The following is a 16,795-nucleotide window of genomic DNA, read 5'->3' on the forward strand; positions in this document are numbered from 1 at the left end:
GACGTTCTAGACATTTCCATCTGTCCTCCGATTCGTCTTCCACAAAGAGAGGATCTTCTCTCACAGAAGGGAGGTCAGGTTCTCCATCCAGACATCAGAACTCTCAACCTTCAGATCTTCAAATTGGTACGATCAAGGGCTACCTCGCAGCGTGGTCAATCTTTAAGCGTACTGCTGAGGAGCCTTCATATTTCAAAATACCTCTGGTAATTCAATTTCTGAAAGGATTAACTAATGTTTATCTCCAAAAGCCTTTTCAAGTTCCATTGTGGGACCTAAATCTAGTCTTAAAATTTCTGATGGGTACTCCTTTTGAACCACATTCCTGTTCATTAAGATTTCTCACTCTTAAAACAGTTTTTCTAGTGGCTCTAACTTCCGCCAGAAGAGTGAGTGAATTACAAGCTCTATCTTGCAAACCCCCTCATACAATATTCCATAAAGACCAGGTTGTTATACATGTGAAGCCTAATTTTCTCCCAAAGGTGGTCTCTGAATTCCACATTACTCAGAAAATAACCTTACCTTCGTTCTATCCTCCTCCCCACCCAGGGAAAGAGGAAGAGAGATTACACAGGCTGGATCCAAGGCATGCCTTGAGTTTTTATATTAGCAGACTTGCTAGGATAAGGCAAGCAGATCAATTGTTTGTAGGATATGCAGGACACAAATTAGGTTTGCCAATCACAAAACAGAGCAGTTCAAGATGGATCATTTTAACCATTCTAGAATGCTACAAATTGGCAGGAAAAGAACCCCATGACCCTCTTTGGGCTCATTCAACCAGGGGTATCGCAGCCTCTTCAGCCCTCCAAAGAGGGGTCCCAATTAAAGATATATGTGCGGCTGCCACATGGTCGTCCGCACATACTTTTACCAAATTTTACAGCCTGTATTCCTCCTCTAGCCAGGAGACAAGATTTGGGAAAGCTGTGTTGCATTCTGTACATCTTTAAAGGGAAATATTTCATCTTTGCTCCCACCTCCTCTTTACACTACTGCTATGGGAGTCTATCAAAGATAAAGAATACGTCGGAGGACACAATCCCTTCGAAGAACAATTTAGTTACCAAACTGGTAACGTTCTTTCGATGGGATGTTCCTCCGACGTATTCCTTATCGCCCCTCCCATCCAACCCCTCAGTAAAACTTGCCTTGTAGTTGCAGCTTACGCTCCTTTAGGGTTACTAACCAATTAATGCAAAGCAAATCTGAACTTCAAAACGGAACTGGGCAACGGACGCTGCACGAGTTTATTTATACTCGTGATGACGTCGGCGCCGATAAAGAGGCTGTCGAGGGACACTGACTCGAAGGACGTCGACGCACAGCGCCCTCTACTGAAAAAGAATTCCGAGGCCAGCAAGCTGGAATGGATGACATTAAAGATAAGGAATACATCGGAGGAACATCCCATCGAAAGAGCGTTACCAGTTTGGTAAGTAACTTGTTCTTCTCCAGCATGTGTCTGGCATGGATTCACATGCAAACCCTCCTGCCTACCCTTCTGATGCTCTCCTCTTGGTCCTACCGCCACTTTACGGGCTAGCAAATCTGAAGATGGCTGCCATAGGAGGGGCTTAGGTAGAAGGCAGTCATGGGCTGGGGGCAGTATGACCCAGAGACCAGTGATTGGTTGTTGGGAGAAGGACAGTTCAGAAGTGAAACTGATTTCTTTCTTTACCGAAGAGTCCCAGTTTGACGATGGGGAATATTCATGAGCATGTGAATCCATTCCAGACCCATGCTGGAGTACAACAGTTACAGTTAAGTAACTTGTTCCTTCCCTCACCCTGCTGTAGTTGCCCTGATTTGGACCTCTCACCCCAAATTGCTTCTGTCCCATTCCTTGAGGCCCTTGGAATCCCTGCCCTACAGGTGATGGCCCATAATTAAATCTCCTTGAAACATGTGTATAGTTGCGTTATAAATGCCATATCATATCATCCCAGGCCTGTTCCTGCACTCCCTTGCGAAATGCCCCCATTTCCCGCAATACCAGCACTGTGATGTTCCCAATCCTCCTCCTGGGGCCCTATCCCCCTCCTGGAGCCTCCTGCTCCTCAAAATCCTGCTCCTCCCCTTGGTACTCCTTCCTACTGCCACTGTAGGTTGGGGTACTGTCCCCTCCCACCCATTGTTCTTGTTCTCCTTTACCCAATGATGCCGTAATTTTGGCATTGCCAATTTTTCTTGTCCTTTCCCCCTGAGCCGGTGCTGTCACTGGTGCTTGGATGACAATATTATTAGGAAACGTATACATTTTCTGGTGGACAATAGACGTTTTTTCTTCATTCAGGTCTCTATATTGTATGTCCTTTGATCTGCCTGATATTCCTCATTAGGCCATTTCTTTTGGGAGTTCTTCTACCCCTAGGGAGGTTGTTGCGGTGGGGGCTCACCTCCCTAGCTTCTCAGGGGGGTTGGCTTCCCCCTTGGGGAGAAGGGACGAATTCCTTCCATTCGTCAGACTGCACCGCTGCAAAAAATCCACCACAAATATATCCCCTAAGCAACCACATTCATGTTCAGGACAGCACCCCACACAAAAGCCTACCTGCACAGACCTGCTTCTTCATATCTGCACTCACTGCTTCAGGTTTTGCACCTTGCCTTGTTCCTCTTTACCTCCCCCCGCCCCTTTGGAACGTAGAGGCAAGAGGTGGGCAAAATGGCAGACCACATTACGTTTTTGTTTATTGGAAAGTATCACGATGTCCCTATACACAAGCTTCCTTTTTCAATATTTCTATACAGAATGATTCCCACTGGAATGGCTAGACACTATGGGTGGCAGGGGACACAACTAAAGGTAAAAACAGGATTTAATTCTGAAATGAGCTGCAGGTTAAATGCATTAGTGATGTCTGGTAGCAGCCATAGAGAATGAGTTGTATTCTATCAGTACCCATGTTATACAAGATGCCACATCCATCCATATTGGACCAGTGAAGAATCCACAGCCATCGCTGGATCAACCCTTTTACAATAACTTTACTTAACTAGCAGTGCAAGGCAGTCTGGTATGTAATAATATAACTTCCTCTTTCTACTGCTTCCAAAATCAAATAATTGTCATACTTATTATGGAGGGCTGAAAATGCCAACATACACAACTACCGGCAGTAAGACACCTTCAGTGTTTGGTCCGATGGCAGTGTTTTCAATGCTCCCCCAAGTAGTCCCACGCCTCCTTGATGCCCAGGCTACCATGCTGCACCCTCTTACTGGGCCCTGGGTTGTCCGGATGGTAATGGCATCTGGCAAAACAGCAAATCTTCACATGCTGCAAGGTTCACGGTTACCTGCAAGTTTGGTCTTGTTCAGCCACAGCCAAAGATGTAATTGTGACTTTTTTCCTAGACTTGTATCACCTATAGAGAATCTTCTTGGGCCAGGCCCCGGGTTTCTTGTGAGACCTAGTTGCCAGAAGGCTCCTCCTGCCGACATGCTCCACCTTTTATTTTAAATTCTTTTTTTAGGGAACTTTTTTTGGTGACTCATGTGCTTCCTAATCTAATTCACCCTATATGAACGTAAACCCACCTTCACATGTTCTAGATGTTAATGATAGTGTGCTAGTAGCAAGGAACTGAAGTGGGGTATTGCTGCATGATGTAGTGTTGGGATTTTCAGTCCATGATTGCCTATTTTCGTCTACCCACTTGACCATAGAAGATATTGGTGGTAGTAGTAGCAAAGTCTTGGACTAGGATTGCTAGTGTCGGCATAAAAGTAACTATCGTTTCCCAGAGAAAACATAAATGTTATGTAGCAAAATGTTAGAGGCAATGCTTCTAAACCACCTAGAAGCCCTCTGATTATTATTTAATCCCTTCAATTTGATTATGCCCAGAAGCAAGTGCATTGCTTGGTATGATTTAGAAATCAAGATCCACTAACTGATGTCCAAATAGGCCAACACATATTTTGGTTAGCTCATGTTCCTGTGCAAGGAAAGAAAATGTGTCGCAGAAGGTTTGACTGGGCTGCTTTAATTGGGGACTCTTACAACAGTTGTGTGCCCCTAGGCTATTCTCAGTGTTTGTAGGCTGATTATTTTACTGAATTTTAATTGGTGTCTTTGTTTGCTTACAGGCAAAGTCTGGAATGGCGACTCTGAACAAAAGTTTAAATCGGATAGTTCAAGTTATTCGAGTGGATTTTATTTGCTCTGCTTTTACTCTTTTCAAAAGGCCTTACCCTGCTGAAATCATGGAGCACCTGTCTCAATTTCTTACTACGGATATTGGAGTAAATGTGATGGCAACAGAGCAACCTGAGGCTAGCCAGCAAGGGAATTTTGATGTTCACAGCAATCTGAGTCTGGTCGCCTTTGCTGGAGACACAAACTCAGTCGTCCCTCTTGTGGCGTTAGGTTTATTTTCAAATACAGATGGAATGCAGGGTATTCCTCCAGAATCTTGCAAAAAGTAAGTAATGTTGTGCTGGTCAACTTGGAATAATGTAATTGTGCAATGTTAATTTATTTGATAACTGGTGCAAACCTCAATACTTTTTCAGGTACAGTGGCTGTTGAGGATGAAAGGCTCTTAACATAAATATTATAAAATGTACTCTGTGATAACCAAAGTGCTGGCTTTTTCCTTTTCCTAACTTACGACTAATGATGGACAGGAACCTACTTCACTTTTATTTTCGTTAATGTAAACCAGTATATATGAACAGGGTAATGTTACACAATGTATAACATTTTATTGTTGACTGATGCAATACAATCCAATAGGACACATGGCTGCAATCCAAGTGTAATATACTGCCATTGTGACCTTACATCAAATGGCAACCTCACCCATGTACAATATCCTGTTCTCATAGGTTTGAAAAATACACTAAATGAAAACTATCAAAATCAACCCTAAACTGAAAAACAAGCTAACCAATCCCCTATCTTTAATGATAATCTGCAATTGACGAGCACCACACAAGCACCCTACATTTGGTCTGATATATATATCGCTGCCAAAAAACGTTGTTAAAGGGACGTTATGGTTTAGTTGCACTAGCAAAAACCTATGAAATTCGATGGGAAAACGTTACAGGGACGTTAAACCCACGAAATTAGACAGTTATGGTAAGCTAAGCAAGCGCAACTCGTGCCACCAGTTTGCACTGCAAGGACTAACGCCCATAACATCAAAGATGGCATCACAAATCTCATTATATGCATCTACTTGTCATAGGAAGCCTCAAGGGATTGTTTTGTAATGGTGGCAGAAAACTATAAAAGAATATTGGAAGAACTATCATGAGAGAAGTATGTCATGGAGGAATGCATTGCTATACACACCATAGTATTACACTTTTTCAGTGTATATGAAGGAACTCGTATGCAAACGTAGCCATCGTCTTCACCATGCCTCATGGAAGCGTAACCTTCAAAATCTTTCCATGTTACATAGTGACAATATTAATGCATTCGTTTTAGAGTGTAGTGTACTGTGAAACATGTAAGTAGTAGCTACCATTGCCTTTATAACTACATATTTGCACTACTGCACAGAAACCATAAAGACCGCATAATGCATAGAAACATGACCATATGCAAGGGAATTAAAGTAAGCTAAAAAGCAGCAGTATTACCAGAAACTGTTCATAACATAACTGATTATCTTCATGCATAGAAACCAGTGCTGTGTTTTACACTTTCCTCTTCCCCTACATGTATCATGTAATGTGAGTGAACCGTAAAGGAAGGTGTGTAAGAACATATGAGAAGGTTGCCGTACACAAATATAGAACCATTTCAATTGTTCATGACTATTAGTGAAGAAAAGCACCTGCCCTACTTAGGGTAGTGAACAAAACAACAGAGGCAGCCACATATGTGATGTCATGAATGAGATTTGTGATGCCATCTTTGATGTCTTGGGTGTTAGTCCTTGCAGTGCACACTGGTGGCACGAGTTATGGTTGCCTAGCTTACAAGAACTGTTTGTGGGTTTTTCGGTTTGACCTGTAACCATATCATCCCTGTAACAATGTTTTCCATCGAATTTCATAAGTTTTTCATAACGTCCCTTTTTAACAATGTTTTTTGTTAGTGAATTTCATAGGTTTTTAGTAGGGCACTTTAAGTATAACGTTGCTTTAGGGTAGATTTTTCAGTAAAGGGAAAAGGTTTTTAGTAACATAGACTTCACCTGGTTGACGTATGTGCAATTACACAGCAAGTATCCGTAGGACTCCATTAGTGACGGCATGTCCGCATCTTCAGTAGTTGTGGAAGCACACGTGTTTACGGTTCCACACCCAGACCCATGCATAGGTCATGCACTGAATGCTGATAACATCACCCTTGTCCCTAGGCCTACGTATTCATGCCGTATGCTACAGCATTTAAAGTATTGCTGTCCACTTTGTGGGTGGCTCTGCAAACTTAGCAATGTGTGGCTAAAGTACTCCTAACTGTAGAAAGGCCACTGGTAAACAAGGAACGGCAACCTGCACTGTGACATGGGCGTGTTAAATGTGGCATTGCTTTCATTTATCTGCTGCTTCCCTTTCACTGACCCGTGAAACTGATATATTGTGTGTGCACTCGGCAGTATAATGAAAAGTATGAACAGGTAGCGTGCCGGTTATACAGTTGAAGAAAACGGGTAACTGCAATTGGGACAGTTTGTAGTAATGCTGCAAAATTCCTAAGCTGGTGCACCTTCCGCATGCACAAACTAGTGCAGGTAAAGGCAGGTTATGAAACAGCAGAATATGCAGAGCGCAAAAAATCTTACCGGTGGTTAGAAAAGCGCTGTATGTGCATGGGTTGCACAGAATAATTGCTTTGTGGCATACATAAAGAAGCTGTGGTTGGCGTTATTGTAAACATTCTTGTATTCCACAATGTATGTATATCCGTGAATGGTACCGCTAACAGTAATGGCGTAACATAGTGTTTATACTGCATGTGACGACAACTCAACTTAAAGGACAAAGGAGCAGTGGGGCGGCTACCGCCTTTCGAAGAATGACGTCATGTACAGCATTTGCTACATCCGCTGTGGGCAACAAGAGGGGCACTAATGTAGGGCAGCTTTCCAAAGCATATGCTGCGCTACAGACCCTTACCCTGCAAAGGGCATTGTATTGTACGGTTACCAGACATTTCGTCGAAAAAAAAATGGTCGACAGGACATTTGGTCGAAAGACAAATGGTCGAATTTTGTTTTATTATTTTCACTTTTTTTTTTTTTGGGGGGGGGTTCCCCCCCAACCCCCTTTTTTTTTTTTCTTCTAAAAAACCCTTTTTTTCCCTAAACTAAAACCTAAAAAAAAAAATATATAATTATATATAAATTCCGTCGACCAAATGTCTTTCGACGAAATGTCTTTCGAAAAAATGTCCGGACACACCGTAGTGCCATGCGCTACTGTACACAGGGAGGATACTTGGAAGTGCATTGCAACGGTAGTCACAGGAGCACTACAATGAGTGATGCTTATAGGTGAGGGCCACCCAATAATTCCGTCTCCCGGCACGTCCCCTATAGTATCTAGACCGGTGCTGCCCCTTCTGTACCGGACCTTTCTTGGCATTCCTTCTGTGGCGTGTGTGAGAACACGATAATAAATAAAGATGCACTGGGGAACCAAAACAAAGTTAAAGAAAGCACCTTTCACAGATGAAGAACGGAATTGCCAATGCACAAATACGGCGGGAGGCATGCCATTGTGGAGAACACGGTAGTTAGGCGGTTAGAAAGGAGTGCGCTGTACAAAGAGGTTTCTTTACGTGTTGCAGAGAGTTTTCAAGAGAGTCACAGCGCAACACTTCCTACAAGAAAATGTCACTACTTGCAAGAAAGGCACTAAGCCAATTTAGATGGGCTGTGCAGAAATAAAGATAGCTGGCACAGTAAGATGAACGTTGTAGCTAGGGAAAAGTATTTGTGCTGTGAAACGTCATAATGCCATGGACGAAGTGTGCCATTGGCACATGTCAAAGAAATGCACAAATACACTTCTCTGCCATGTACTGCGCTGTCTCCATTGACGGACCAAAGAAAATGATGCTGCCACAGCGATAGCTGCATACTGCGATAGAAAGTTATGCAACAGATGGGAAAGAAACACATGAACTGGGCAAGTGACTACTTCTTCGCAAACGGCACTGAAACTCGTGACAAACAATAATATCGTCATGATTGCGGATAACACACACAGACCAAAATCAAGCACTTCATTGTACCTATTCCATAGCACTACACATCATAGATTGGTAAATGAGTAACGAGTGCAGTGTTTTGCATTCACTTTCACTTAATGTATGTCGACATACCCTAAAATCTGCACGCGGTGCCTCGTAAAACACACAGCCATAAAGGCGCCCTGTGCATTTCTGTGAACAAATACAGTGTTGCACCGTCAATCCGTACACACCACACCCACAAACTTTATTGCCCAATCCCGTAGCCTCTGCAGGCCCATTTCTATGGGCGTCATCTGCAAAAGGTGCATATATACCACGTGCCACCCTGCAACTATAGCGATATTTGCAGACTTTTCGTGCTGCGCAGGAGTCTGGGGAATAATTTTCTACCAGGGGAGCGCACATTGTTGGTTGTGGTGGCTCTTAAAATAACCTGTTTTTTTTTGTGTATTTAATATTTAAAAAAAAAAACTTTTTGTTTTAAAGATGCTTCCCTATAAACACTTTTTTGGGGGTTTTCATACGTGAATGTGTGTTTTCAACGTCAGCTCACATTCTTACAGTAGGGCTTCAGTGCAGTCTGTAGATTGTGCACAAACATTTCATTGCCAATGGCCGACAAAGACATGCCATTTCCCTTGAAAAGGTGTATGTATTGGGAACCAATGTTCTCATTCTCACAGGAGAACATCCCAGCAGCACTCAGGAAGTGTCACACGCTTCTATTGATGAGACCCCTTCCGACATCTGGCTGGCGACAGGAAGCATTGGAATAATGTCACGTGATTCTGGGCAGTAAACATGAGAAAAGCACCTTGGCAGTAGGAAAATTGCGCTGCACTGCTTTTATCAAAATCTTCAGTTGACTGAACAGATGGGAACAAGGCATGGAACCCAAAAGGAAGCCTCCAAAGTGCACGATCACAACATGTACAGTTGCCGAAGAGGCCCTGCGTCGACATTCTAGAAGCAGTCTGATGAAACGGCACAATTGCATACCACTCCACAAAACATCCACTCCTTCCAAACATAAATTGCTAGACAAGTCTTCTTGGAGGGCGAACACGTACAGATCTTCCACATAGTAATCACCCATGACAAACTGTGCTTTTTGCCATGTTTGCCAGCCACAGTACACAAAGTTCTGGAAAAGTGAATGCCTCCCTTTCCTGTGACGCACACCCAGAGTACCTGATTGGCCAAAGGCCACAGTCCCATTTCCATTGGACATCATGGTGAGCAGGGCAAAATGTGGCACATGTCTTTCCCCAATCACCACGAGGGAGGAGCCCCGGTGAAGCCGGATTCCTCCTTCTCCCTATTGGTGCTCTTTTCTGTAACGTACACCCTGCGCCCCTGATTGGCCAAAGGGCATAGTCCCATTTCTATTGGCCAGCATGCCCACAAATGCAGAATGTGGCACGTGTCTTTCTCCAAGTACGCCCCAGTAAAGCCAGAGGAGTCCTTCCTATTGGCGCGCTTTCCTCTGACGCAAACCCTGAGCAGCACATGATTGGGCAATCGCTACAGTCCAATTTCCATAGGCCAGCATGGTGAGGGACGTCGAATGTGGCACGTGCTGGTCCCCAAGTACATCGAGGGCCGGTCCCCAGTGCAGCAGGAGTCCCTCTTCCTATTTCCGCACATCCTAACCAACTCAACTCATTGGACAATCCCCACAGTTCCATTTTCGTGGCCACCACCCGCAAAATTCCTACATGTGACTTTCATGCTGCATGCAGTCGTGGGGTAATAACTTGCAACCAGGGCAGGGGGAGTTTGTAGTAAGGGGCGACTCTTAAAAGAGGCGTTTCTTTTTTTTTTTTGTAGATCCTTCTACAAAAACACATTTTTTGTCTGTTTTTAGTAGCGTTTGTGTTTTCTTCTACGCACATTAGTTCAGTAAACTCTTCACTGCATCCTGTAGATGAGTAAACAAAACTGCATTGCCAATGGAGGACAAAAAAATGCTATTTTCTTGGAAAAACTCTGCATTTCCACATGTAATGAGGTCATTGTTGCAGAAGAACATTCCACGAGCGGACAAAAAAAGTGTACATGCTTCTATTGATGAGACACCTTCCTTCCTCTGGCTCGGAACAACATCCATGAGCAGTAGGCCATACTCTTTGCTGTATTATAGATGAGAAAAGCACCTTGGCAGTGGGGTAAAAGCGTCCTCACTACATCCAACAACCTCCTCAGTCTACGGACAAATAAGCAAGGCAGGTAACCCATATGCATGCCGCCGTAATGAATTACGATAACATCTACCACTGGAAACGTGGCAAGGCCTTTGCAAAGTGCATGCATATCAATGAAATTGCACTCGTACACAGCATTCCACAATGCGTCCACTCCTTCCAAACAAAAATTGCTGTCAACATTTCTTTGCAGGGTATAGTTGTTTATCTATTATGAAGGGATCACCTACAGTCAACACAATAGGTTTAGCCATGTCAGCCACCCTCACTACGCAGAGTATAACGTGCAACCGTTTCACCTCCCCTTCCTGTTAACCACACCCATGCTACCTGATTGGCTAATGCCCACACTGCCATGGCAATTGGACAAGGTGGTGTAAAGGGCAGATTTTGGCATGCGCGCCTCCCAAAGTAGCACAATGGCTGCACCCATGTAAAACTGGAACAGTCCTTCCCTTTGCACCATCTTCTCTGCAGCTCTACTTCATTGGGTTACTGGTAAATAGGCACACACGTATGAAAGCCACCATCATCGAACACTGTCACTGCTGTACAACACTTGAAGTGTACCTTTACACATATACAGTGCAAATGTCGTGCCATTCCAATGCACGTCCACTACAAAGTTCAATGAAAGTATGTACGATTTCTCCATCCACATACGTCCACATAGCCAGCCAGAATGTGGCATGTGCCATCCTGAAAGTACCACGTAATTCACTACCTTTTCTTGAAGGGGAGTTGGTGGGTGGTAAACCATATGAAACTGGGCAGGGGATTCAGTCTTCCAGCCTGTATATATGTTTTTATTATGTGCTTGCAAGCAATTTTCTTTTTTGTATTTTCTCTTTATATGGGTTTCCGTTTGCCTGTTCTCACATTTTTACAACATTCTCCTCAATGCTTCTTGAACAGTGTGAAAGAAAACGGCATTGCCAATGGTGCTCAAATAAATGCCATTTCTACAGAAGCACTGCATATTTTGCAACCTCATGATCTCGTAGTGGGTGGAGAACATGCCAGCAGTCTGCATAAACTGATGCATACTTCGGTTTATAACTCACCTTCCGACTGCTGGCTGGGGACAAAGTACACCGTCATGGACCCACACTGCTCTTGGTGTTATGCATGAGAAAACCACCTTGGCAGTCGGAAAAATATGCATCACTGCGATCAGCAACCTCGTCAGTAGATGGATTAATCGTCCACACGACATGTAACCCAAATGTGCACTTCCATAGTGCACCATGACACAGTCCACATTCGTGATGGACGCCACATATCTGCAAAGGCGAACCATCCCACCGAAAACTGCAGTCACCCTGATAGGCCCAAAAAGCGTCCACTTCTTCCAACCCGAAATTACCAGCAATGCCTCTTTGCACACAACACTTGTGCAGATGGCGCACAAAGGTATCACTGACGATCTCTGCATATCGACCAACCTCATGACACAGTATTGTGATGAAATGGTACGGCCCCTTCCCATGGACCACGCCATAAACTCCTTATCGTCTATTTCCCACAATTCCATTTCCACCCTGCTCATAATGGGAGGATGTGCACATGCACTTTCCCATCTACAGGGAGGGCCACGGCTCAGTAAAGCTCTGACAATTCTTCTTCACTTTGCATGGTCACTTTTTGCAGCACTCCTCACATTTCAAAACACGCATTCACCAATCGCATACAAAACTTCTGCACTACAGCACTCCTTAAAACTCTCAATATACGTTCCACTTGATTGCAAAGCCAGTCCACCAGAAATGTCTGCTAAAGAAGGCACTATTGCAGCATCCACAAACTTCCTAACATGGCTCCAGCACACCTTTAGCTATGCACACAACATTGCAACCCTTTCCACACCCACCACAACACTACACATCCAAGCAAGCGACCATGTGGACACCTAACATTATGCACAAACGTTACATATGTAGCGCCAGTTCTACCCATCTCCCCCAAACCATAAAACACCTTAGATGAAGCCACAAATATAGCGCAGGCCCCACAAATATAGCGCAGGCTGCACCACCCCTACGCACTACCGTTCACCGCTATTGCATCACTGCCAACCTTTGCACACCACCTTCACAACATTGGGCCTAGTGCAATAGATCTGCACACATCAGAGTAACCAACCACATATAACCTGCCCTTCAACCATACCCACTTCCATACTCGCATTACGTACGCAATGCACCCTGTGGCCACACTACCCAACTTCATTGCACCATCTCCTACCGCACAGCAAATACTGTGGCATGTTACAACTATCACCACAACCATAGAATGCACAATACACACTTTGCAACTCACTTGTCCTGCTGTAGCATGTCGAGCATGTGATCCACACCCATTCTCCAAAGATCACCACCCTGTGCCTCATACACTGCCAAACCTGCATTGCTCCAGTGGGTCTGCTCCTCGCACACATTCCCCCCACCGTAATTGAACAATACATGTCAGCATATCACCAACTACCACTATGCACATATGCACCACTGGCACCAGTACTCCTAACCAACCTCGACACTGCAATGGACATACACATTATTACATACAACTGTAACCATAATGTATAAACATTACACTGTCTCCGGCACCCCTACGCCCTTTCATTCACATACTATTGTCTTACCCACTTCCACTGAGAAAGGATTGTTTCACTGGCAACGTAAACACAACATGCTTAGAACATTGCCCATACTGCAAGCATTGTGCAAACTGCAAACTATCCAAGCACATATAAGATGCCCTTCAACCATACCCTGTAACACGCACACAGTATACAAGCATTGCACCAAGTACCCACACAGCGTGACCTTTCACTGCAGCATCTCCAACCACAGGGCACCACAATGGAGGAATGCAGTAACAAATTGCAAGTGTTACCATAATGTACATAGAAGACACTCTCTCCTGCATCCCTGTGCACTTTCAATCACATACTATGAGCGCACCCACTACCATTCACAAAGTATTGTGCCACTGCCAACCTACCCACAATGTATTTGCAACACTGGCCTATAACGGCTTAAATGTTCTCCACACCCATTCCTTACATGGCACCACCCTCTAACTCATGCACATTAGAAATTGCATTACTGGCGTGTGTGTGTCCTCAAGGCCTTGGCTCTTGAATGCACGGCCCACGGCCATGCAGCCAATAGTCTAGGCCTTGAACACACTCAAGGCAACGTAATGCCACCATGCATGTCTCCATATCAGCATCTGCAACAATTCACATAGACACCACTGCCACCAACAGTTCTACCCAACCTGTACACCGCCATGGCGCTACGCAGCAACAAATGGCAACAGTTAACATAATGGCCATGTGGCCAGCTACCATTTTGCAAAATCGTGCTACACGTAGGTAGCAGCACTTCACCACAACTCCCCCACGCCATAAAACACCCAATGACATGTCACTGCCAACCTACCCATATTCAGTTTGCAGCACTAACGCTACTGCAACCAATCTGCACACACCGCACTATGCAAGCACCACCCTGTACCAGATGCAGACTCAAATATGCTTTCCTGCGGTGTGTATGTTCCAGTCCTACGCTCCTCAATGCATGCCTTACAGCCTGCGGGCAGTGGCCTTCGGCCATGCACCCAATAGTGTAATCCTTCCACAGACCCACTGCACCTTCATTCACCCATGCATGCCTCCATGTGCCCAACTACCGCATTCCATCCGCAGCACACCGCCACCCGTGTTCCCAACCAACTTATGTCATTTGTACTTCACGCCCCATCTGCAAATGAGCTGCTGCCACCACTTACCACGAAAAGAGTTCGCCGCAAACAGGTTGCGGCAGAAGCTACGGGGCCATTACAACCGCTGCCTCTAATCGCCACACAAAATACTATAGCCTACATATGTCACACATAAACCACTTCTCGCTCCCCCAGCCATTTTCTTCCTTTATGGCCGCCAACAGAATGCGTACGGTACATTTTCCAGACCCTTCCGGCGATGCACTGTCCTTTGATACACCATGGCAGCTTTCCAAAAAAATGCTGACGCACACCACGCTTCCCTCCAGCCAACCACCGGCTGCATCCATACTTCTCCGAAACCACGCTGTAACATGATCCAATGACACTTCTGTCTGCGGCGCGAACAGGGAATTGGGTCCACGGAGCGGACCCAGATATTGCACATTGTTTGGGACATACATTTCAGTGTTTTGTAAAAAAATGCACTGGTCTGATTTCCACTGAACACACAAAAAGCACGCTCTCTGGCCCAAGCCCCTGCTCCTGGCGCAAATTTGGTGAAAATCCGTCCAGCCGTTCGACCTTCAGCCGTGCACAAAGTTTTTGGAAAAAAATGTGGGTCCTGCCCCTCCCTCCCCGGACGTAACCTCGCCCAACTTGCCGAAAAAATTCTGAGCCGCCCATATACTTTTTTTCCAAAGTTTGGTGAGGATTCGTCCAGGGGGAGCGAAGTCATAAGCCGCCGAAAAAAAGTGTTCTTCCTATGAGTTTAGCAACTTAACCATAACTACACAGCCGCTATATATAATATGCAATGTTCTCAAATGTATAGGATCTGGTGACTTTTTGAAAAAGAGAAATTGCCTTTCCCGAAGAAGAACAGTGTTTTGATTAGTTACTACCTTTCTGTGTGTACATATAACAATTGGCTACCATAACCAATGAGCATTCCTTTTGGTGAGTTTGGTAAAGAAAAAAAAATGTTGATGTTTTGAGTCTTTTGATTGCATTTTTTCTTTTATTTGGTTTATTACAAACCTTTAAAATATATTACATTTTACCACAAATTACAAACCAATCTCCATATGCTTTCAAACTTTCAAGTTCCTGTTTCCCTTGTTTTTCACAGGATTTTCGGGCTAGTTATATCATATGCTCTTACTGTACAATGTTCTCTGCTGATGCCGCTAGACGTTTTACTAGTTCTTCCATGAAAAATGTTAAAGCAAATATTACTTTCTTATTGTTTTAATTGTTTCATTAAAACAAATGCACCACCAATCTTCGGCACTCATTGAAGGGCTTTCCGCTATAAAGGAACCCAGATACCTGGATCTCAAATATTTTAAGGCCGGACAGAAAAGGGTCAGGTGCTTTAACGTTTCTTCCTCCTTATTACAAAATCTACAGCTTATTTCCTTTATTGCATTGTTTGCCCATCGACTAAAAACCTCTTTAGTTTTAAATTGGTTTAGTTGAAATTTCATGTAGAGCGTTCTTTGATATGTCAGGAAACTTGTCCAAGTATTTCGGGATCTTATTCAAGGCCTTCGATTCACAAGGAACATGTTGCATTACTTTGTTTACTTCTTTGGTCTACAGTGTCTATCCGGTCCTGTAACCAGAGTTTTATCTTAGCTAGATCAGGGTTCGCTTGCAAGATGTTTCTATGAATACTGAGATCCTACAGGGTTTTCTCGCAGCGTTCAGCCCACTGGGTGAGGATATTCTCCTTTGCTCCGCTGCTGGGATCATGTAGGATTTCAGATTGAGGTGGACCATTTACCATAATCATTTTTCGGTACAGTCTAAGCATGTTCCATGTTATTCTGGCATTGATCGATATGAGACCTAATTCATATCTAATGCATGACGTCGGTACTCCCTTCGGAAGCCATAACAGTTTAAGGCAAATCTTTTCCAACAAATCGCAGAATGCAAAGGAGCAACCCAGTGCACATTCTGCACCATTGATCAGCGCGGGAACCGCTTTTTGTTTGTAAAAATCAAGGGCAGGTTTCAGTGAAAATGTACCAAACTTTTTGTTTATCACCGCCGCTTGCACTGACAATTTCTGGCATTTTGCTTTAGATTTCTCTACCCAGGGACCATCATTCAAACTCCAGTTGATCCACATTCCAAGATATCTGGTTTGCATAACACACCTTAGGGTTTCTTTCCCCAATTGCCACTGAAAGTTTTGACTTGACTGAGCCTTTCTTTTTCGCAGATCTTGTAGGGTCAGGATTTCCGATTTTGCAGGATTGATTCTTCGCCCATTCACTTTGACATAATCTTCCAGGGCACACAGTTTTCGTTGCAACCCAATTAGTGTCCCATCAAGAAGCACTAAATTATCAGCGTAAAGTATCAAACTCAGATGACTCCTGTGGATTTTAGTTGGGAAAGTTGGGATACTTTCAAGAGTGACACCAATGTCAGACTGAAACAACTTGAAGAGAATTGAAGCCAAGCTACAGCCTTGTTTGCCTCCTGGCCAAGTCCGATTTTAATTTCAGTGTCTATATGCAGCTCTTTCAGCGCCATTATCAGACTAAGTGGACAGCTCCAGTTTTTCAACTTCGTCGAGAGGAGTTCTCTATCTACACTGTCAAAGGCTTGGGCCAAATCAATAAAGGTGAGATAGATTTTCATTCCTTTTTATAATGGCTTCCATTTTCAGGAGGTT

The 16,795-nt window shown here is 44.1% G+C and overlaps 1 protein-coding gene across 4 annotated transcripts in view; it reads left to right on the plus strand.

The window, feature by feature from the left end:
- CCDC117 (coiled-coil domain containing 117) overlaps positions 1-16,795 on the plus strand; it is a 519,424-nt gene that overhangs the window by 58,396 nt on the left and 444,233 nt on the right. For all 4 annotated transcript variants that reach the window (XM_069619165.1, XM_069619164.1, XM_069619166.1 and 1 more), the window contains one exon: positions 4,099-4,433. In XM_069619165.1, the coding sequence (XP_069475266.1) occupies positions 4,099-4,433 (335 nt within the window). The remainder of the gene's footprint in view (positions 1-4,098; positions 4,434-16,795) is intronic.

The sequence above is a fragment of the Ambystoma mexicanum genome, chromosome 10 (genome assembly GCF_040938575.1).
Source record: "Ambystoma mexicanum isolate Mex_15411 chromosome 10, UKY_AmexF1_1, whole genome shotgun sequence".
NCBI lineage: Eukaryota > Metazoa > Chordata > Amphibia > Caudata > Ambystomatidae > Ambystoma > Ambystoma mexicanum.